The sequence below is a fragment of the Haliotis rufescens genome, unplaced genomic scaffold (assembly GCF_023055435.1).
Source record: "Haliotis rufescens isolate VD_foot unplaced genomic scaffold, xgHalRufe1.0.p SCAF_4, whole genome shotgun sequence".
NCBI lineage: Eukaryota > Metazoa > Mollusca > Gastropoda > Lepetellida > Haliotidae > Haliotis > Haliotis rufescens.
Window position 1 is genome coordinate 59,493,326 of NW_025964112.1, and position 21,347 is coordinate 59,514,672.

General features: G+C 40.0%; 2 protein-coding genes across 7 annotated transcripts; one reads left to right on the forward strand and one right to left on the reverse strand.

Annotated features, from left to right (window-relative positions):
• Positions 1–319: 319 nt before the first annotated feature.
• Positions 320–4,557, reverse strand: LOC124113743 (2',3'-cyclic-nucleotide 3'-phosphodiesterase-like). 3 transcript variants are annotated; one of them, XM_046474256.2, is made up of 3 exons: positions 4,372–4,557; positions 2,618–3,341; positions 320–1,217 (listed from the first exon to the last, which is right to left on the reverse strand). In XM_046474256.2, the coding sequence occupies exons 1-3, from the start codon at positions 4,453–4,455 to the stop codon at positions 595–597; spliced, it is 1,431 nt and encodes a 476-aa protein (XP_046330212.1). In that variant the 5' UTR covers positions 4,456–4,557; the 3' UTR covers positions 320–594. The 3 variants fall into 3 exon arrangements, with proteins under 3 accessions (XP_046330212.1, XP_046330219.1, XP_046330227.1); XM_046474263.2 differs by lacking the exon at positions 4,372–4,557 and adding an exon at positions 4,014–4,119; XM_046474271.2 differs by lacking the exon at positions 4,372–4,557 and adding an exon at positions 3,625–3,729.
• On the forward strand, positions 4,139–21,105 carry LOC124113715 (2-oxoglutarate and iron-dependent oxygenase JMJD4-like). 4 transcript variants are annotated; one of them, XR_007218087.1, is made up of 8 exons: positions 4,139–4,212; positions 6,094–6,358; positions 7,045–7,201; positions 8,606–8,737; positions 13,238–13,323; positions 14,790–14,971; positions 17,911–18,473; positions 19,790–19,906. XR_007218087.1 is itself a non-coding variant. In XM_048382069.1 (8 exons), the coding sequence occupies exons 1-8, from the start codon at positions 4,180–4,182 to the stop codon at positions 20,591–20,593; spliced, it is 1,803 nt and encodes a 600-aa protein (XP_048238026.1). In that variant the 5' UTR covers positions 4,139–4,179; the 3' UTR covers positions 20,594–21,105. The 4 variants fall into 4 exon arrangements, 3 of the variants coding, with proteins under 3 accessions (XP_048238026.1, XP_048238027.1, XP_048238028.1); XM_048382069.1 differs by having other exon boundaries at positions 17,911–18,054; positions 19,790–21,105; XM_048382070.1 differs by lacking the exon at positions 4,139–4,212 and adding an exon at positions 4,709–4,817 and having other exon boundaries at positions 17,911–18,054; positions 19,790–21,098.
• The last annotated feature ends 242 nt before the right edge of the window (positions 21,106–21,347 follow it).

Genomic DNA, 21,347 nt, shown 5'->3' on the forward strand with positions numbered 1-21,347 from the left:
CATCTTGGATTACTAGGTGAACTACCTCCCGGGCTTGACCGCGAGTAAAAAACATGCGATTGTGCGGTCAGCACACATAATATCGACTGTCAACAACATCTGACCGTGGCCGTGACGTCTCATAGACTAGGGTTAGATTAGCTTCCCTTTGACAAAGGGCAGTTACTCTAGCAGACAGACCGATGGATTGCCGCGAAAGGCAATAAAAACATTGTTGTTTTGCGTATATGCTGCTTTGCCAGTGTATAGAGATTTCAGTTGGAACTATATTGGCTACTGTCACTGTCCCACTGACACATCACTTACCCTGTAACGTAATAAATATTAATGCGCGCCAAGGCTCGCTAAATACAATGTTTATTCCTAATGCAGGATATTTAGTTACCATCCCCAAACACACTCGCGTGACAACCTCTATTGATGCGCTGTAGGTACAATGAATGTTATTGTGCGTCCCTTGAAATGGACGCACATTTGTGCATTGTGTAAACCCTGGGTTAATTTATGGCTTTGACTGGCTCTGATACATTTTCTTAAACCCGAAGTAAATGAAGTGCTGCCGTGGAGTATAAGAAAGACAATGCTTCCACATGCTTAAACATGATATGGAGAGAAGAGTGTTGTCACATATATTGGTCTGTACAGATAGACAACACAGAACCCCTCCCCAAGATACATGGCCTCACCACCGGTAACTCTCATGCGGTGACCCACCTCACCAGCGCTCTCCTTGTCACAAATGTCCAACAGATCATATATAGCATGATTGTTTCTCACACCCTCTGAACAACAAACAGTCAAGTGAGCGCTTCGTCCGAACCCCTCAGGTGGGGGAAGGGAAGCTGATTTTGATGTCAGAGCTGCAGAAGAGGGTTTTTTATTGTTAATCCCTGTGTGATATCTTGACAAATGTGCTAACCTTGCATTCACAGCTTTATTCCTGGCTATAACATCATCTCTTTCTTTCTCTTCTGGTTTGTCAAAGAGTGCACGTTGCTCTTCGTTCAGACATATTCTTCCTGCTACTGTGTTCTGTGAGAAGGTGAAGCCGACTATCTCCAGCCTGAAGGCTTTTCCAACATTGTCAGCAACATCCTGTCTGCTGTGGTACTCAGAAGCATGCAGTGCTCTCCCCTTGTTGCAGAACTTGGACGTACAGTGCAGAAGTTCAGCAGACTTCCATGGAAAGTGTAGCTCTAGTTGGCCTTTCTCATTCACTGAAAAAACAAGATACATGGTACATTAAAGAGTGTGAATTGTAACTTGCGATAGCAGAGCTCTGACACCTTTCAACCATACTGGTTGGAGACAGACATCTATCTTATCTACAGTACACTACAGACATTTTAAACATGAAATTCTCACATCCAGTCTACCAGTATCAGACATTACACACACCTACCTGACATTGACAATTTTGACATTCACACACATACCTGACATACACACACAAATCACAATATCATTTTGTAATACTTGGTATAAAGGGGTGATTTCAAATTGTGATTTTTATCATGTGTTTATGCCGAGGGAGTTGAAGTCAATGTCAATATGACTAATGTGCAACTTCAGATCAGTTTCACCGAGAATTTATATGGAGTTAGTAGTTGGATAAAAGTTAATTAAAAAGAGAGACAAGAATGATACATCCTACTGGCAATGTATAGAGAAGACCACTGCAGACCAATGATGACATTGTTAGCTGAATGGGACCCCAGCCACGCAATCACCAGTGGTCAGTGTTCCTGCTTCACACTGACCAGTTAAAGGAGAAGCAAAAGCAGAGAGCTAGAGAAGAAACTACGCCCATCAACTGAAACCAGCTTATTGAAATGAGAGGCAATACAGACGCCCTTCCTGACAGCATATTCCAGAACATTCTGATGTTCAAATCAATGAAAACCATCATGTACCGGGGCAGACACAAGACCATTACATTTGTTACATTAATTCAGTTATTAAAAGGTGCCAATGTATGCATATGTCTTGTCTTCATAAGACAGCATCAAACTGTTGAAAGTATTTGGTGCAATGATCCTCAATGACCCATGACCAGCGCCAAACTGTCTAATCACAAAATTAACTTTTATTTTAGATTTTCGACACTTCTGGCCTTCACACACATACCATACATATACAAGACACACACACACACACACACACCTGACACTGCTGACATTCACACACCTACCTGACATACACATTCCCACCAGACTGACATACAAAAACCTACCGCTCATACTAACACCTATTTACAAAGAGGTGCATGTGAGATGTGCTTATCTCTGTGAGCCAAAATGTGTGACTGACAAATCATTAATCATGTTAATTGGGAACATCAATTACACTTTAAATCAATATGATTCGCATTTCTTTGCACAAAGTTCTGTGTCTCAAGTGTTACTGAAAGACTATATATCTGATGTCAGAATCCATAAAAGCAAAGGTGACAATAGATTCACGAAATGTGTAACACCTCACTGTAACATACACATCATTTATTGTCAGCAATATGATTCATTTTCAAATATGACTTTGAAATGAGAAATGCTATTCTTTTTTTTGCAGCAGTACATGGATTTTATGGCTACCTAATAAATGATGAAGAAAGTATTACCTTGTGAAGGCTTTTGATATTTTGTAGGAGTATAGGTGTCCAGAATAGACCTGGAGTAATCAGGAAAACACTTCTGACACTCTTCAAACAGGTGTTTAGCTATGAACCGTACATCTTTACTTGCTTCCTCTGTCAAGAACCAGCCATAGTAAACTGGTGCCTTGTTCTCAAACTGATGAAGCTTTTCTCTTAGAATATCTTCACTGACACCATGCTTATTCCTCCTTGCTAGTACATCAGGACTAAAACGCCAAGATGTTTTCGGAATAACTGTAATAACTGTGTAGTTTGTCCGATGAGCTAAATTTGTATAGAAATGCATTTCCCAGTGTTGCACATTTGTGTTGTCAATGATAACAACTGGAGCACCTGACTCACAGGCATGCTGTGCCTTCCCCTGGCACCATTGATGAGCATCCTTTAAACGTGCAGCATCAAATCTGTATCCACCTTTGACAAAGAAAAAGTCATCTGCAGAACACTTCACTGAACTTGGATAAACATACTGGAGTTTGGAAACAATTGTAGTCTTGCCTGATCCAGGTAAACCACGCAACAAGAACATCACCTTGCTCTCCTTGACATGCTTTACTGTTCTTAAGTCAGTCAAATACGGGAAGTCAAACGTTTGGTCCACATTCTTCAAGACAATGTGTTCCTCCTTCTCTAAGCGTAGTTTGTCAAAGTCACTCAACAGCTGCTCATCTTCCTTTACTGTAGCCATCTGAAAATAATCATGATACAAATGAGAAAATTAGTTAAGTTTGCAAATGAATTATTGTTAAACCATCCTCCCCTCATACATCTGGTTGATACTGGAATAGTTCCTTCTAAATTCTGATTCACACAATCATATTTGTGAAAAGTGCACAAGCAAATCTGTCAAAACAAAGTTCATATAATCTTGTAATAAACTCTGCACCATGGTATTTTAAGGAAAGTAATGGCATCATTTAGATAGATGAACATGATCTACAAAGAGGCAATTTAAATCTCCAAATACATACTAATCAGTGTCAAAGGAGCACATGACACCAAGCAGACAAATACAGGATCCACTTAGAATTTCATATACACAGCCATTGTTCATCTGTGTCCATGCACAGACTAACTTGGTAATGTTTCAGAATTAATTTTGCAGAACTTCCAATTTAAAAAAGGTTAAGAAAGTTCAGGTCTTGGTCTACACCCTCATAAATAAATGACAAAGCATGAATGGTGAGCATTTGTTGACATCTTGCCAAACAGATAATGTTACAGCACTGGCCTTGAATTTAATTGAATAGAGAATAAGCAACATATGTTTCTAAATTGACAAGTCGAAATTATGCATCAGCTTAAGTTTCATATGACAGATGTATGACATCAAAAACTTCAATGTATCTGTATAGCAAACCTGCACTGATCGATCGATTGCGTGATTGTCTTGCTAGATCTATGAGACAGCGGTGACCTCAGGGTATTACTACCGGAATAAACGCTCCAGCAAGTGCATTGTGGATCATATATCAACACGTTTTTTTTTTATAAACACGCATACGTAGATTTATGTCCGTGTAATAATGACAGTGACAGTCACACAGATCATGATTGAAGTGAGTAGAGTTCCACGACGCATCAGCATTGATTCATACATTTAGTGACGGCAACAACTTAAGATATTGAAAAAGAACATGTTGTCAAAGTCATATTTTAAAGCAATCTGTTAAACCATATTTAGCCATGATTGAATATTAACTTGAAAACAAACCCACCGACAAACCGTGTCCCTTTTTTCTCGTCTGTCCCACCATTACACTGGTAGGAGCAGTTGTTATGTACAGATTCAGTAACGTCATCGGTTACTTAGACTTTATTGTCAACAAATCACACGTTATATTTATGGGCGAAATGTGATCATTCGCTTCGAATGGGGCAATGTTGTGAAAGCGATGCTTCGTTTCCTGTTTACAGCTACGCAGCAAATGAATATAAATAGTTAATATAATAAATGTTCGCATCTTTTTCAAATAATAACAGATTCGCAAAACAGTGATTCAGTGATTTTGTGCATTTAGAATTAAATTTTCTTTCACTGTTAGAACAGGAAGTGCGAGCCTTACAAATGGCTGCGCCCTGGTTTAGATTAGAAACTGTTTACCGTGACTAAAAAACACAGTGTCTTGAAGGGACGCGATCTGTTGTGTGACATGTGAATAGAGTAAGATATAAAAGCTTATATATCTTATGCAATAAGGCTCCAAACATACAGTATGTATGAAAAGTATTTTTAACAGTAATATCGATCCCAATCCGGCGAAAACTGTAATTGTAAACCTCTGAACGCCACTAACTGACTAAAACTTCCCAGGTACACCTTTTCTGATTCCAATTAGCACTGAGTAATTAGGAGATCGAACTGGCGGTGTGAGCTTGAAGCTTGGCTAGACTAATTAGAGTTAGCATATCACTGAGATGTAGCGCTTGTTTACCTTATTGTGAAAACATCACATGCTTTGAAGTTTAAGGATCTATACCAGCGTTAGAAATTGGCACTAGTCCTGTAAGTCCTTACCAAACTGCCCAATAGTAAAGGTATCCTAAGGACTAGTAGAAATTGGCCCATTTTAAGGGTTTTGCTATATGTTATCATATAAGGACTAGTGGACAAAAACTGTTAGTTTCTAACCCTGCCTATACTGAAATTAACTCAATGTCAAGCCGAAACTGTATTCAAGATGCATAACAGGGTGCTGTCAGATATCAACGGCACATAGATTCCGAGTTGAGGTGCTGTGCTATTAATTAATATTGTTGTTACAACTGATTGGTGTACTTAATTTCACGTAGAGTAGCCTAGTTGATTGTTCCAGTAGAGTAATTGAACGTTTAATGTTCTGAGTAAAGGAACAATGCTATTTGTGGAAAGATACAAGACAATGATCATGATGATAAATAAAGAATAAAGCATATATACTACTACATAAATCGTTCTCGCTGTAATAAAATCTAGATTGCTGTTTTCGCCTGACAATTAGCGATATTTTTACACCATTGAATAGCACATGTTTTATCGTGTTTTGTCGATTTTGGCTGTTGCACTGGCTCAGCGTCGCAAAACCACCAGGTATATTTCAAAAGAACACTTTCTACTTTATATTCTTTATCTAGATCTATTAAAACGTGAATTAATATTTTGATAATGTTCCTTTTAATATGACCTCATGGAAAAGGCTGGTGAGCATACGATATATTTTAGGTATTGAGATTATCATGCAGCATTGACAGCATTGTCAGCAAATGTACAATATGTATGGATTTTTACATTTTTAAAAAAAAAATACCAGAAAATAAATTCTGTGCAGATTAAAGGTTAGGTACTATTTTATCATAGATTGACTCGACTATGACACACCATGATATCACCGGAAAACTTTTCAAAGACGCATTAAACCCAATCTTACTCACAATCACCTTGCTGATATTACTGATTCCAGATAATCAAAATCATGGCATCCCCTTGTCCCATGATACAAGGAGAACTCCCCAGTGACATCGCCAACTTGTCCGAGAGGAGGCAAGAGGCTGGCATCGCAATAGATCACCTGGATGAAATGCCAAGCTATGAGGAGTTCTTCCTGAAGTACCTCCTGCCGAACCGTCCATGTGTGTTGTCAGCCAGGAGCACCGAGGGATGGCGGAGCCGAAGAGAGTGGGTCCTGCAGGGGGCGCCTCACCTGGACTTCCTCATCAGCCATTTTGGTAAGCTTGTATCAGAATGATGACACTTGCCATAAGGGCTATAAGTAGCCTTGCTCCAAGGTTGTGCTGAATATTCTAATTGAGGTACTTCAGTAAGACCTCAAAGGCACCGAATGCACTTTTTCCTGCGACTAATGTCATTTTCAATTTTCAATTTGATTTCCCATTTCATGTTATGATATGGGCACGAGTGGCACAGTCCTCTAACATGCTCTAAATCACTGTGCAGAGTTGTGTTCCTTGGTAAAGCCAGATACCTATGATTGTGGGTTCGAATCCTGGTTTGCCCTGATTATGTTTCTAGGTTTGTCAACACCATACAGCAGCATACCCATGCTTGCTGGTTTCACCAAAGTAGTAAACGTTGGAGACCTGCATCACAACAGGCTTTCCTCCCACTTTAAGCTGACAGGCTGTCATATAAGTGGAATTTGGAATACTGTTCAAAGGAGCATACACCCAACTCACTCACTCGCTGTTGTGATATATTTTATAGTGTTTGGCTATGAGATCTAGAGTTGACTTCCATCTCATTGATATGATACCAAATAAGAACATTGTGGAGGCGGAGTCTTTGATCCTTAGTTTTACATTATTACAAAGATTGCAAATTTAAAACACCTCTGATTTAAGGAAATGACTCCAGTCATGTCATGTGGTGTTACCATGTTTACCATGTCTTGTAGGCTCTGTGACAGTTCCTGTAGCTGACTGCAGTCAGGAGAAGTTCTCCTCACACCCAAAGGAGGAAATGTCATTGAAGGATTACTTCATATACTGGAAGGAACGAACAGTGACACCAGAAGAAAAGTGCTTTTACCTGAAAGACTGGCATTTCAACAGGTATTGTAAATTGGATCTACAGATGGTCATGTATTTTCTTGTTGGGCAACTATTATCATGATTATAACTGTATTACTTTCTTTCTGTTGAGATTCGGTAGAAGCTCGTTGTATTTTGACAGTGAATAGTTGTCAGGAATGTAGTACTATTAAATGTAAGCAGTGGTGAGGAAGTTATTATATTTTGATGCTAGTGTGGCACTTCAAGAGGTATTGTAAGTCGGATCTACAGATGCATGTAAACATGATACTGAAACAACAGTACAAATTCTTGCTGATGTGTTATCATGATGTATTACCGTATTCAACGTAATAAGCGCCCAGGGCGCTCTCAAAATTAGAAATAGGGGGCGCTTATTAGAATATTATTTTGAGTTGAAAGATCGTAAATTTCGTGGTTTATGCTAACAGCCTGAAATGTTTACATACGACAGATATATTTTTCAAGAATTTAATTGCTCATAATTAAGGGTGATATAACACACGAGTGTGTATTATTCACGAATAAATAAGTCTTGTGTACATGGATCAATCGGAAGGGGTGCTGATTGGGATTGTTCACTAGCCAATATATTAGCAAATATCGCTGTGGGCGCTTTTTAGAGCGGGGTGCTTATTACGTCGATTACGGTAACCACATTAACCAATTTGTTTTGAAGGCATGTGTAGATGTCTTTATAGAGCTCAAGAGTTCAGAAAACTTATAAATTATATAAGTCTGTATGTTACTATTATCATGATTATAAGAATACTGTAATGCATGCAATGTCCGAAATTAGATAAAATGGATTATAGGTTCTTAGCCTTTATACTGAATATACCATATGGAATCTATAGATGCATGTAATATGATGCTATGAATTTAGGCAAAAAATCAAATGTTTGATTAGCATCTTTCTGCATCTTTACAAAGCTCAAAATATAAGTATTTATTACTTTAAAAAAATAATATAATGCATGCAATGTCAGAAATTGATTGTATTATAGGCCTTTATACTGATTCAGTGTTCGAAATACCTGCCTGCCCGACCGTCCGAGACGGGTTGATTTCAACTCGGGCTGCCAGATTTTTAAATCCCCCTGCCCGACGGTCAGGTTATATTTCATATGTGAAAATATTCTAAATATTTCCCGATGATAAGCATTAATTCACATGTAACTATGAATGATAAAATGTAACCAAAAAGAAACCCCGTTAGCTTATCCTGAGAAACATATGATTATAGTGGGCAGGCAGGTTTTGGTCAGGGCTGGCAAGTATTTCAGCTAGCCAGTCCTGTGGTCTGGCTGAAATTTTTGGGAGTTTCATACCCTGACTGATTACCTCCTTGTCTGCAGAGAGTCTGCAGGAAGTCTGCAAAAGGTATGCGGGGAGTCTGCTGCATACATGTGGTTTCTGTTTCAGGGAATTTCCTGAATACAAAGCCTATACAACTCCTGTCTATTTTCGGTCAGACTGGCTCAATGAATTCTGGGACACTCGTACAGACGAGGGAGATGACTATCAGTTTGTCTACATTGGCCCGAAGGGATCCTGGTAAGCCCGCAACAGCTCACACCTGCAGAATTATTAGCTTCGATGATTCTCATGATTTTACTGTGGTTATCACAGTTAATATCTCTGTAATCATGAGTAGTGAGGTCAAATGTGACTCAAGTTGCTTTTAAGATTCTTTACCTATTTCATGACATGCATGCATGTGTGTTGCGACATGTACTTGTCTGGAATTATTCCATTTTTTTACTGCTGGACCACTGAAATACTGTGCTAAAGTTTAACATGTATACCCCAATGTACCAAGTTCGGCAAGGGTGGAAACTTTCAGTCAGTTAACGTCCTTGCCTCAGGAAGATGAAGGTCTTGGGAAGTTTTTGACCAATTTGCTACTTTTTGGCAAGGTATTTCCAGAAACTGTGCATGGATTTCGTTCACACTTTGTGCAAATGTGGTTTAAAATAGGGTGTTTGGGGACCTCTGGTGACCTTGACCTTATTTTCATGGTGATGGGAGCTTTTGACCATTTTGCTGTTCATCTTGTTATGAAAAACACTCTGAGGATATTATTTCAGTTTTGTCAGAAAAGTCTATGTGACATGAACACGAATATCAAAATAACACAACAGTGGACCTGTGAAGATCCGGGTTAGAATTGGCCTTAAGCAACCCATGCTTGTCATAAGAGGCAACTAACAGGATCTGGTGGTCAGGCTTGTCTACTTGGTTGATACATGTCATCAAATCCAAGTACAGTCAAGTCTCGTTAATACGACACTCGTTAATCCGACACTCGGCTTTATCCGACACAAATGATGGGAACCGATTGAATCAGTGCTATTTAGTCCCGTTAATCCGACATTCTCGCACTCCGACTCCGACACACCTAATTTGCAACGAATTGCCGAAATCACTCATTAATCAGTCTCGTTAATCCGACACAGTGATCAGCGTACTCCGTGGTCATCTGACCGCGAGTACACAACCCTGTGTTTTGACACGCACTGGCTGCAGAGATTAACTTAACAATTAACAGGAAAAGCTATTAAAACCTGTAGACTAATGTGAAATGTCACTTTTTGCCACCAAATACAACAGCGCACATTCAACACTGAAAGACTATTTTAAGTAGATGAAGCAAGTTGTCAACACGAGGAAACGTGTGTCGTTGATGTGATTAATTCTGTGAGTAATGTCTCTATTGTTATGTATAAATGGGAAAATTATTATTATTTTTGCACATTCATTAATTATAAATTAAGGAATGAATGAATAAACAACATAACAATATTAATATTTCGTTTTTAATGATTTTATTACAAGGTACACAAGGTTATTATCTATCGTGAAGGCGTCCGATTTTCGATCACAAATCACTTAATTTCGTTAATCCGACATACTCGTTAATCCAACACAATCATGTGCAACCAACGATGTCGGATTAACGAGACTTGACTGTATCTTTGATCGATGCTCATGGTGTCAATCCCTGGATTTGTATTGTCAAGTCTCAATTATTTACAGACCCCCAACAAACAAACAAATATTGCTGAGTTAATGTTAACTGCTGAGTTAATGTTAACTGCATGTTAACATACGCCTTCATCACTTAATTTGAGTGAGTGAGTGAGTTGTGTTAATGCCGCTTTTAACAGTATTCCAGTTACAACATGGCGTGTCAGCTTAATGTGTGAGGAAAGCCCGAAAGGATGCAGGTCTCGGACGTTTACCACTTTGGTGAAACCCACGAGCACGGGTATGGTGCTGACAAACCTAGAAACATAATCGGGGCGAACCGGGATTCGAACCCACAATCATAGGTTTCTGGCGTGCCCAAGGGACGCAACTCTGCAAAGCGAATTGCGGCGCCTTAGACGACTGGGCCACCCGTGCCCCCCACTTTATTTGAACTGTGATTGATATAATTATTTATTTAAAACTGAAATGTAAAGTCAGCGTGTATTTGGACAGATTGGAATGACATGTAGCAGGCATGGTTCTGTGGAACCAAGCCATTATTTGATTGGTTAGCAGACTCAACAAAACGTACAATAGACACTGTACATTTATGTAATCATAACATGTTGTATTGTGTTGGCAACTGGTGTACTGTAGCCTCCAGTGTAAAACACGCAGTACCTGAAGTGATTTCAGTAAACATTTATGCACATTGTCACAAATCATGTGCTCAGTGATCCTTACTTCATCACCTGCCCCACCTGGCTCAGTGGAAAAAACACTGGGTACTGTATTAAATTAACCAGGATATCTGTGGTTGCCGTTTACTAAAACCTTAAATCAGGTCTTACTGGGAAAATTAAAACCTCAAATCAGGTCTTACTTGGAAAAACTAAAACCTCAAAGCAGGTCTTACTGGTAAAAGCTAAAACCTCAAAGCAGGTCTTACTTGGAAAAACTAAAACCTCAAAGCAGGTCTTACATGGAAAAACTAAAACCTCAGAGCAGGTCTTACATTGAAAAACTAAAACCTCAAAGCAGGTCTTACATGGAAAATTAAAACCTCAAAGCAGGTCTTACTTGGAAAAACTAAAACCTCAGAGCAGGTCTTTCATGGAAAAACTAAAACCTCAAAGCAGGTCTTACATGGAAAAACTAAAACCTCAAAGCAGGTCTTACATGGAAAAACTAAAACCTCAAAGCAGGTCTTACTTGGAAAAACTAAAACCTCAAAGCAGGTCTTACTGGGAAAATTAAAAACCTCAAAGCAGGTCTTACTGGGAAAAACTAAAACCTCAAAGCAGGTCTTACTGGGGAAAACTAAAAACCTCAAAGCAGGTCTTACTGGGAAAAACTGAAACCTCAAAGCAGGTCTTACTGGGAAAGTAAGACCTCCCTGTGTATATTGAAAACGCTCCTGGCTTTCAAGTTGATTGAGTACTTGCTCAAAGGAGAGAACCCCGTATGGATCAATGGGATGATGCCCTCGGAGGTTTATATAGTAGAGAAACAGAGTAATCTCCCCTTACAAGTTGTTGCCAAACAACAGACCTTGTCAGAAATTACTTGAATCCTTGAAAACTCATAGCAGCCCTTCTTTACTGTCACTCTAATTGTAATTACTTTGAGTGATTGATGGCTGCAATTATCAGAACATTTCCGCTTTTGATATATTTATTCCATAAAAGTGATGAAACCATTTTGAATTGTATGAGTATGTAATTTCTAAAGTGCAATAATTTTTTTCTTTTGGTCTGTTCAGACTTCCTTAATTATCTATATTATCAGTAATTATTGAAGCAAAGGAAAATAGATTGTAACCGTGAAAGTAAAAATAAGTGAAAAAATGCTCCTGAACATTGCATTAAATGTGATAGGTTGTTGTCCAATCCCTCAGCCTGGGGCTGTGTTCTAAATACTAACCTAGCATCAGTTCATGATGTCAGAAGAACTTGTGTATTTTGCAGCTTATTACCTCTCTTTTCCCTTCATGTCTTCACTGTACTGAATAAATCACATTATACATAAGCATGTTAACATGCAGACATAGCCGTGAGGTAGGACCCATTACTCAGAGGCATTAGTCAGACAGCTTGGAGCAGCAAACTTCAGGTCCGGCTGCAATCGTTACTGCCTCAGGAAACTGAGGGATTAATATGACATGACCCAAGAGAGTGGCACAGAAAATTTTATGATTGGTTTATGATCATAATTATTGCATCTTATGTTTAATTATTTCATGCATATTTGTGTTGTTGGGTGTGTTTTCATCTCTTGCCAGTGCTACTAAAAAACAGATCTTTTTACCACCCAACAGCTGCCAGAATATATACTACTCAAAGGAAGTTAAGGACCACCCAACTGTTTCATATTAGTATACAGTGATCCCTCGTTACCTTTGGGGTCCAAATAATTGATGAGCATTAAAGATGAATAGCCGTTTGACCGAAGTGATAGCATGACAGGATAACTTAACTTCTTTTGAGTAGTATACAGCATCAGTCATCTCTGGAAAAATATTACCAAATTTCCTTCTCGACTGAAAACAACAACTTTGCTGTATTTTTCAGAAGGATGGTTGAAGAAGGGCTATAACTCATTTCATTATTAGTCATTACATGCATTATGTAGCTTCAAAGATGTCATCGTCTCCTGGACCTTTGAAGATCCGGGGTAGAATCAGTCTACCCATGCTTGCCGTAAAAGACAACCATGCTTGTCATAAGAGGTGACTAACAGGATCGGGTGGTCAGGCTTGCTGACATGGTTGATGCATGTCATCGATCCCTATTGCATGGATCGATGTTCATAATGTCAATCACTGGCATGTCTGGTCCAAACTCGATTATTTACAGACCGCTGTCATATAGCTGGAATATTGCTTAGCGCGTTAAACAACAAACAAACAAACCTCTGGTTTCACCCTTTCTCACATATTCTTGAGTTATCACAATTAACCAATACATCTTACTAATTGTGTTTTAGTTTGACCACCCTAAGGTTTCCATATTTTCCCCATGTAATAAATACAAACTAGAGACCCAGTGAACATGCTGAAGTCCTACAATAGATATCTGTTGCCAGGACGCCGCTCCATGCCGACGTGTTCCGGTCATACAGTTGGTCAGCTAACATCTGTGGCCGGAAGAAGTGGATCTTCTTTCCCCCAGGTCAGCCTTGTATAAATACTAGTGTACTGGGGGTATGTTTGTTTGTTTCTTGTTTAACGCCGCACTCAGCAATATTCCAACTGTATGACGGCTGTCTGTAAATAATCAAGTCTGGACCAGACAATCCACTGATTGACATCATGAGCATAGATCCAAGCAATTGAGATACAATGTCATGCATCAACCATGTTAGCGAGATCCCGTTAGATGCCTCTTATGACAAGCATTGGTAGCTGAAGATTCTGACCCGGCTCTATGGTCTAAAGGTGCTGTATTTCAGAATTTGCGTAGTTGTGTCCACTAGCCATGGCAGGGTCTGACAGCTGTAGGTACGATTCTCACATTTACTGTGTCACTTTGGGCTTACCTGCCACATTAAACTGACATGCAGTGGAAGCTTGCATTAAACCCAACTTGCTCACTCACTTACTTCATACAGAATGGGGGGACGGGTGGCCCAGTCGTCTAAGGCGCCGCGATTCCCTGTGCAGAGTTGCGTCCCTTTGGCACGCCAGAAACCTATGATTGTGGGTTCGAATCCCGGTTCGCCCCGATTATGTTTCTAGGTTTGTCAGCACCGTACCCGTGCTCGTGGGTTTCTCCAAAGTGGTAAACGTCCGAGACCTGCATCACTTCGGGCTTTCCTCCCACATTAAGCTGACACGCTGTGATATAACTGGAATACTGTTAAAAGCGGCGTTAAACCCAACTCACTCAGTCACTCATACAGAATGTTGGGGTATGGGTGGCCCAGTCGTCTATGGCATCGCTATTCACTGTGCAGGTTTGCATCACTTGGGCATGCTTGAAACTTATTATTCTGGGTTCGAATCCCGGTTTGCCCCAGTTATTATCCCCCGCCACGAGGTGGAAGGGGGATATCGGAATGGATGCTGTCCGTCCATCCTTCCAACTTTCCGTCCGTCATGTTTAGTTTCCGGAGCAGAACTCTAAAACCATGCAAGATATCTGAACCAAACTTGGCACATTGATAGGTGTGGTGGTGAACTGTACCTTTGGACAGTTTAGCATTTGTAAACTATTTATAGGTTTCACCAAAGTGGTAAACTTCTAAGACGTTAATCGCTTCAGGCTTTCCTCCCACATATAACTGACATGCCGTGATATAACTGGAAAACTGTTGAAAGCGGTGTTAAACTCACTGACGCACTTTTATAGAATGCTGAATGTGTCATGAAAAGCAGGGTTCATAAGTGCTCTTGTTGTATATGGCTCCAACATTTGTCAGAGAAAGTTTAGTTGTGCCAAGATTGTGGGTTATACAATGTTACAACTTGCCCTGATTAACCTTGATCTGTCTTCACCTTATCTTTACCCTGTGACCTACCTGTCAGTGGACTTCCCCACACCTGAAACTAACATACTTTGAAAAAACAGAAATAATGTTTGAATCAGCATCCTACACCACTTACTCACTCATTCATGATGCGCCTTGTTTGTGTCAGGAGAAGAGAAGTGCCTGACGGATGTGTTTGGACAGCTGGTGTATGATGTCACGTCTAGCGAGCTGGCTGACCAGTCCAGATACCCCCACTACAAGCACCTGCAGCACAGGCTGGAGGTCTATCAGGAAGAAGGGGAGATAATCTTTGTCCCGAGTGGCTGGCATCACCAGGTGTACAATGTGGTAAGCTGCAGCGTGGAAAGGTGCACAGTCTTCCATGTGATTCTGAAGGCAACGATTGATTAATGCAGAAGTTAATTTCGTAACTGTCAGCTGATTTAATAAAGACATTTTAAAAAGTGTTCAAATCAATATGAGGTGAATTGAACAGTTTTTAAAAATTTCTGATTTTGGTTTGGTTTGGTTGTTGTTTCACGCCGCACTCATCAATATTCCAGCTATATGACAGTGGTCTGTAAATAATCGAGTCTGGACCAGACAATCCAGTTATTGACATCATGAACATCGATCCACGCAATAGGGATACGATGACATGCTTCAACCAAGTCAGCAAGCCTGACCACCCGATCACATTAGTCGCCTCTTACGACAAGCACCTTTCGTCTTTTATGGCAAGCATGGGTTGCTGAAGACCTATTCTACCCCGGATCTGCATGGGTCTAAAACATTTCTGAGGTGAACTGAAATGGAGTTTGTGCTGATATTAGGTTTCTGGGTAGTATATATATGGTAAATTGTTCAAGATTTATTTCAAATGTCAGTTGTTTTTTCATAAAAGTTTACAATGACCTTGTAATTAAAACATAATGAATAATCCATAAATATATTATACATTAATACTGTCATCATGATCGTCATATGAAGGCCGAGGCTGAGACATAATACGCTCATCATCAAAATTGATAGGTGTTTTTAATACGCCCACAAGGCTAAAATAGGTAACCATAAGCATGTACAAGATTAAAAACTATGTCCGTTGAAGTAGAGAAAAATTATTTTTCTTTTAAGAACAAGGATCCCATACATCTGTCAAACGTGGCAATCGTTTTACCACATTTGCAAAAAGAGTAACTTCCCTTTGTCGTCGGAGCTCGCCCACAGAGGAACAGCTCTGTGTCAGTGTATTTTAAGCAACGAATTGATCAAAGGTATATTAAATATGGAAGACCCTATCTGATAGAGATGTTTAATAAAAAGTGCATTGATTCGCGTTTGATGTGTTTGACTATGAAAACGATCGGGAAATATATCTAAATGTGTTTAATCTTTCTGGAAATAGATTTCATTAATATTTTGATTTGCTATAATTATAAGATGATATGGAAATTGTATTCAAGATTGGTGTGGCTCTGAATTCATAATCAGTGACACCAGCCTGTACTAATATACAGAGGTATTTTAAAAAATTGTCTTCTTTTCATAATAACTTACATCTTTATCGTTTAAGAGGGGTGCAGGCTAAAACGGAACCTCAGCAAAACGTCACCGATTTCTTTGGTGAAAACGGCTACTATGTGTCGGGCGAAAACGGCACCTCTATTTTTAATAACGATAAGAACGATTTTTGTAGTAATATATATGGTTAATTTATACGATAGCATTATGTAGTTTATTTTATTATTAGTAGTACCTCGAAGTCCAAAGTCCTCGGCTCTTTGGGGCACAACAGTTCCCGGGTTCAGTTCACATAATACGTTCAATTACTCTACTGTAACTATAAACTATTCAACATGTAATTGAGAGCTTATTGTAAATTACCGAGAACAATTACACAAATCAGTTATAACAACAATATTAATACCTCAACTCGGACTTGAATTGCTGTCAACACTGTCCTGGTACCTGGTTTGGTACTCTCATTTCTTCTGCATCTTCTGATTGGAAACTGACATCAAAATTACCGATCACCTCTTCAATGATGGGATCTACAAATCTCAAACAGCAGAAAGGGAAGTCTTCTTCTGTCCGGCAAATTTCTTTTTTCACGGGCCACAGTTATCACATGATACAGCATGTTGATTTTTTCTTACATTCTTCTCGCATGCAACACATTGAAAGGTCAGCACCATGTTTGACCTCTTAAATACAGTTTCAGCTTAAATTGAGTAAAAGTACTTAAAACTTCAAAGCGTATAGTGTTTTCACAATAAGTTAACTGCGCCTACCAATCGGCGAGTAAATTGGAGAAGGGGTCTAATTTCTTACTTGTTTTATGTAAGTTTATTTTCATTTATTTGACCAAGGTGTAAAAAAATAAGGTGCCGTTTTTTCGCCAGGCAATAGTAGCCGTTTTCGCTTGTGTCGAGGTGCCGTTTTCGCCAATAGGTGCCGTTTTCGCCCGGTGCCGTTTTGCTGAGGTGACGTTTTCGCTATAACCTGTTTAAAGGGCAAGTTCACACGGAAATGAACCTAATTTTCTTGTACTTTTTCCACAATAAAAGTGTTAACCTAGAAGTGTCATAGACAAAAATATAAAAATATCACAATTAATCAACATATGTTTTGCATTAAAACGATTTATATTTTTCACATTTACCAAGTGTTCTATTTCTGTAACAAAAACACCATGGCTTATGCCCCTTGCAATATGACGTCATTGGTGCCAATTGATAAACATTATGACGTCATCATGCTTTGTTAGAGCCGCTTCACGTGGTGTAGGTACAGGTGTGTGATTCTAGCGTCTCAGATGCCAGCCAGCATAGTGTTATGCTGAGTCACCACTGCGCCGGAGTGTGTCGTAGGCCATGTTGTTTTACCGAAAACTTGTACTTGATATCTTTTGCGTTCAGAATAGACAGGGACCCAGTTGAATTGGCACCAATTACGTCATAATCTAAGGGAGATAACTCAGGCCTGTTTAGCTCGAAAAACGAAGGCCTCATAACGGCATATCATTTTCACACTATTGTGAGCTTCCTACTTTCACTGTGAAAAAAATGAGTGTATATTTTCAAACACAGATACTTACTAATTCTAAAATTGCGTTTTGTTTAGAAAAAGAAAGAAAGTAATTTTTGCGTGTACACTTCCCCTTTAAGAGAGGCAAATAATATTTTTGGTATAGTCGCATAATAAATGACATCTATATTTTTTCTTTGTATATTTATCAATGAACAATTTAGTTCTTCTTAAACTGGAATGAAGAATATTTGTTACAGGAAGACACAATCTCGATCAACCACAACTGGCTGAATGGATGCAATATAGATATCTGCTGGGAACACATCAGACAGGGTCTGCAGGATGTTCAGAGGGAGATAGAAGATTGTCACGACATGGAGGGATGGTCAGGACAGTGTCAGGTAGACAAATTATGTACAGAGGGAGATTGAAGATTGTCACGACATGGGGGATGGCAAGGACAGTGTCAGCTAGACAAATTATGTACAGAGGGAGATTGAAGATTGTCGCGACATGGAGGGATGGAAAGGACAGTGTCAGGTAGACAAATTATGTACAGAGGGAGATAGAAGATTGTCACGACATGGAGGGATGGAAAGGACAGTGTCAGGTAGACAAATTATGTACAGAGGGAGATTGAAGATTGTCGCGACATGGAGGGATGGCAAGGACAGTGTCAGGTAGACAAATTATGTACAGAGGGAGATTGAAGATTGTCACGACATGGAGGGATGGAAAGGACAGTGTCAGGTAGACAAATTATGTACAGAGGGAGATTGAAGATTGTCGCGACATGGAGGGATGGCAAGGACAGTGTCAGGTAGACAAATTATGTACAGAGGGAGATTGAAGATTGTCGCGACATGGAGGAATGGAAAGGACAGTGTCAGGTAGACAAATTATGTACAGAGGGAGATTGAAGATTGTCACGACATGGAGGGGTGGCAAGGACAGTGTCAGGTAGACAAATTATGTACAGAGGGAGATTGAAGATTGTCATGACATGGAGGGATGGCAAGGACAGTGTCAGGTAGACAAATTATGTACAGAGGGAGATTGAAGATTGTCGCGACATGGAGGAATGGAAAGGACAGTGTCAGGTAGACAAATTATGTACAGAGTGAGATTGAAGATTGTCACGACATGGAGGGGTGGCAAGGACAGTGTCAGGTAGACAAATTATGTACAGAGGGAGATTGAAGATTGTCATGACATGGAGGGATGGCAAGGACAGTGTCAGGTAGACAAATTATGTACAGAGGGAGATTGAAGATTGTCACGACATGGAGGGATGGTCAGGACAGTGTCAGGTAGACAAATTATGTACAGAGGGAGATAACCCTATTTGTCTCCCTTTCCTGACACTCATTCTGATCACAGTAAGGCCATGAGAGGCTGTAGTCAAGTATTTTTATGAACATATTGGCCCATACATACAAGCTCTTTAGTGGTTATAGGCACGAAAAAGAAGTTTTTGTAATGGAAGATATGTCAGGATGGCAATCTGTAATAATTCATACTGTTGTTTGGGTGGCTCATAGACCAGCTGTTGGGGTCAGGAGGGTTGATCATAGACCAGCTGTTGGGGTCAGGAGGGTTGATCATAGACCAGCTTTTGGGGTCAGGAGGGTTGATCATAGACCAGCTGTTGGAGCCAGGAGGGTTGATCATAGACCAGCTGTTTGAGTCAGGAGGGTTGATCATAGACCAGCTGTTGGGGTCAGGAGGGTTGATCATAGACCAGCTGTTGGAGCCAGGAGGGTTGATCATAGACCAGCTGTTGGAGCCAGGAGGGTTGATCATAGACCAGCTGTTGGAGTCAGGAGGGTTGATCATAGACCAGCTGTTGTGGTCAGGAGGGTTGATGATAGACCAGCTGTTGGGGTCGGGAGGGTTGATCATAGACCGGCTGTTGTGGTCAGGAGGGTTGGTCAGAGATTGGCTGTAGGAGTCTGGAGGCTTGATCAGAGATTGGCTGTAGGAGTCAGGAAACTTGATCAGAAATTGCCTGTAGGAGTCTGGAGGGTAGATCAGAGATTGGCTGTAGGGGTCAGGTGAGTTGATTGCCTGAGTGACTATGTCATGTCAAATTATCCTGAACTTATATGTCTATTGCCTGTTTGTGTTGTGTTCCAGTTGATCCTGAAGGCCAGTAGCGGCATTGACTATCTGGAGTTCATCTCCTTCCTCACCACCATTGCCCAACATCGGCTCCACGCTCTCTCCAGGCTCCAAGAGGCTCCAACAACAGACAGTGGAACCAATTTATTATGTATGGACAAGTCAAACTGTGATACAGACATTAGCACAACTGTGATAAATTCTGCTGATCTAGCATCTAACATTGTGATAAATTCTGCTGATCTAGCATGTAACTCTGTGATAAATTCTGCTGATCTAGCATCTAACTCTGTGGTACTATGTGACGTCCACAATGACAGCATTGACTCCAAGAAAACATGTGACACAAGTACTGGTAATCTTGAACCAGATAATGTACAAAGTTCTAACCCCACTGAATACTCTACAAGACAACATGATGGTTCACCTGCCAGTGTAGAGGTCACAACACTATGTCCAGTGACTACAGACGTTCCTGGCATTGAGTCAAGGGCGGCTGCTGGGCTGAGGGACAGGCCCAGCTCTGGGCACACCAATGTCAATGTCACTCTGGACCTATTTCCCATCTCTGATGAGACTGATAGTACTAAGTCGCGGCTGGCTGAAGCACACTGGCGGTACTGTAGCACCGCCCACGCCAGGTTTGATTTAATGCGACTCAGAGATGTATTGACAGATATTTTGTCAGCACCAGAAATGTCCATGTTGGAGGCAGGCCCTCACATAGATGCTGCAAACCAGGTGCTGAAACAAATAAAGATTATTTGTGGGTATTTATGTTCTTTGTATCTTCGTTATCCCCCCGGTTTGAAAAACTAGGGGGAAAAAACAATCTGCATGTCCCTCTATCCTCCGTCTGTTTTCCGTTCCCGGAGCAGAACTTCTAAACCTTTGAATATTTCTTGTTGACCATGCTATTCAGATTAGTCAAGTGGTGAAATGGTTCCTTTTAATCATTTTGGGTTATTTTAAAATTATGTTTTGTTTTATTTTATTATTATTTTTGTTTTTTTGTTACACTGAAAATGAGGGTTGTTGTTTGTTTCCAGAGCAGAACTCCCAAACCGTTGAATATTTCTGGATGAAACTTGTTATACAGATCAGTCAAGTGGTGAACATATGCCTTTTGATGATTTAGAATTTTTACATTTTTTAAATTTCATGACATGTTTTGGACTTATACTGAAAATGAGGATAGTGCTCGTTTCCAGAGCAGAACTCCAAAACTGTTGAATATTTCTTGATGAAACTTGATATACAGATCAGTCTTATGGTGAACTGGTTCCTTTTTAATGAATTGGGATATTGAATTGCACCAGACAGGGGAATATATATTCTGATGACCCTGGCTCTAGTTTTTGTTTGTTGTTTATGTGTTGTTTAATGCCGCACAGTCAGCAATATTCCAGCTATTTGATGGCGGCCTGTAAATAATCGAGGCTGGATCAGACAAGCCGATGATCAACATTGTAAGCATAAGGAAGCGATTGAAAGGGTTATTTTCATGATTAAGTTAAAACATGGAAGACTGCTTGTGAGAAAGGATAAGCTACACTAGTTGCAGCCAGTTTTG

Bases quoted from the DNA above. Each gene is read 5' to 3' on its own strand.
- LOC124113715 (XM_048382069.1), top strand. From the start codon at position 4,180: ATGACAGTGACAGTCACACAGATCATGATTGAA. The intron at 6,359-7,044 runs GTAAGCTTGTAT...CATGTCTTGTAG, and splicing joins CTTCCTCATCAGCCATTTTG to GCTCTGTGACAGTTCCTGTA. The intron at 8,738-13,237 runs GTAAGCCCGCAA...ATCTGTTGCCAG, and splicing joins ATTGGCCCGAAGGGATCCTG to GACGCCGCTCCATGCCGACG.
- LOC124113743 (XM_046474256.2), bottom strand. From the start codon at position 4,455: ATGACGTTACTGAATCTGTACATAACAACTGCTCCTACCAGTGTAATG. The intron at 3,342-4,371 runs GTGGGTTTGTTT...GATTATTTTCAG, and splicing joins AAAAGGGACACGGTTTGTCG to ATGGCTACAGTAAAGGAAGA. The intron at 1,218-2,617 runs GTAATACTTTCT...TTGTTTTTTCAG, and splicing joins ATATCAAAAGCCTTCACAAG to TGAATGAGAAAGGCCAACTA.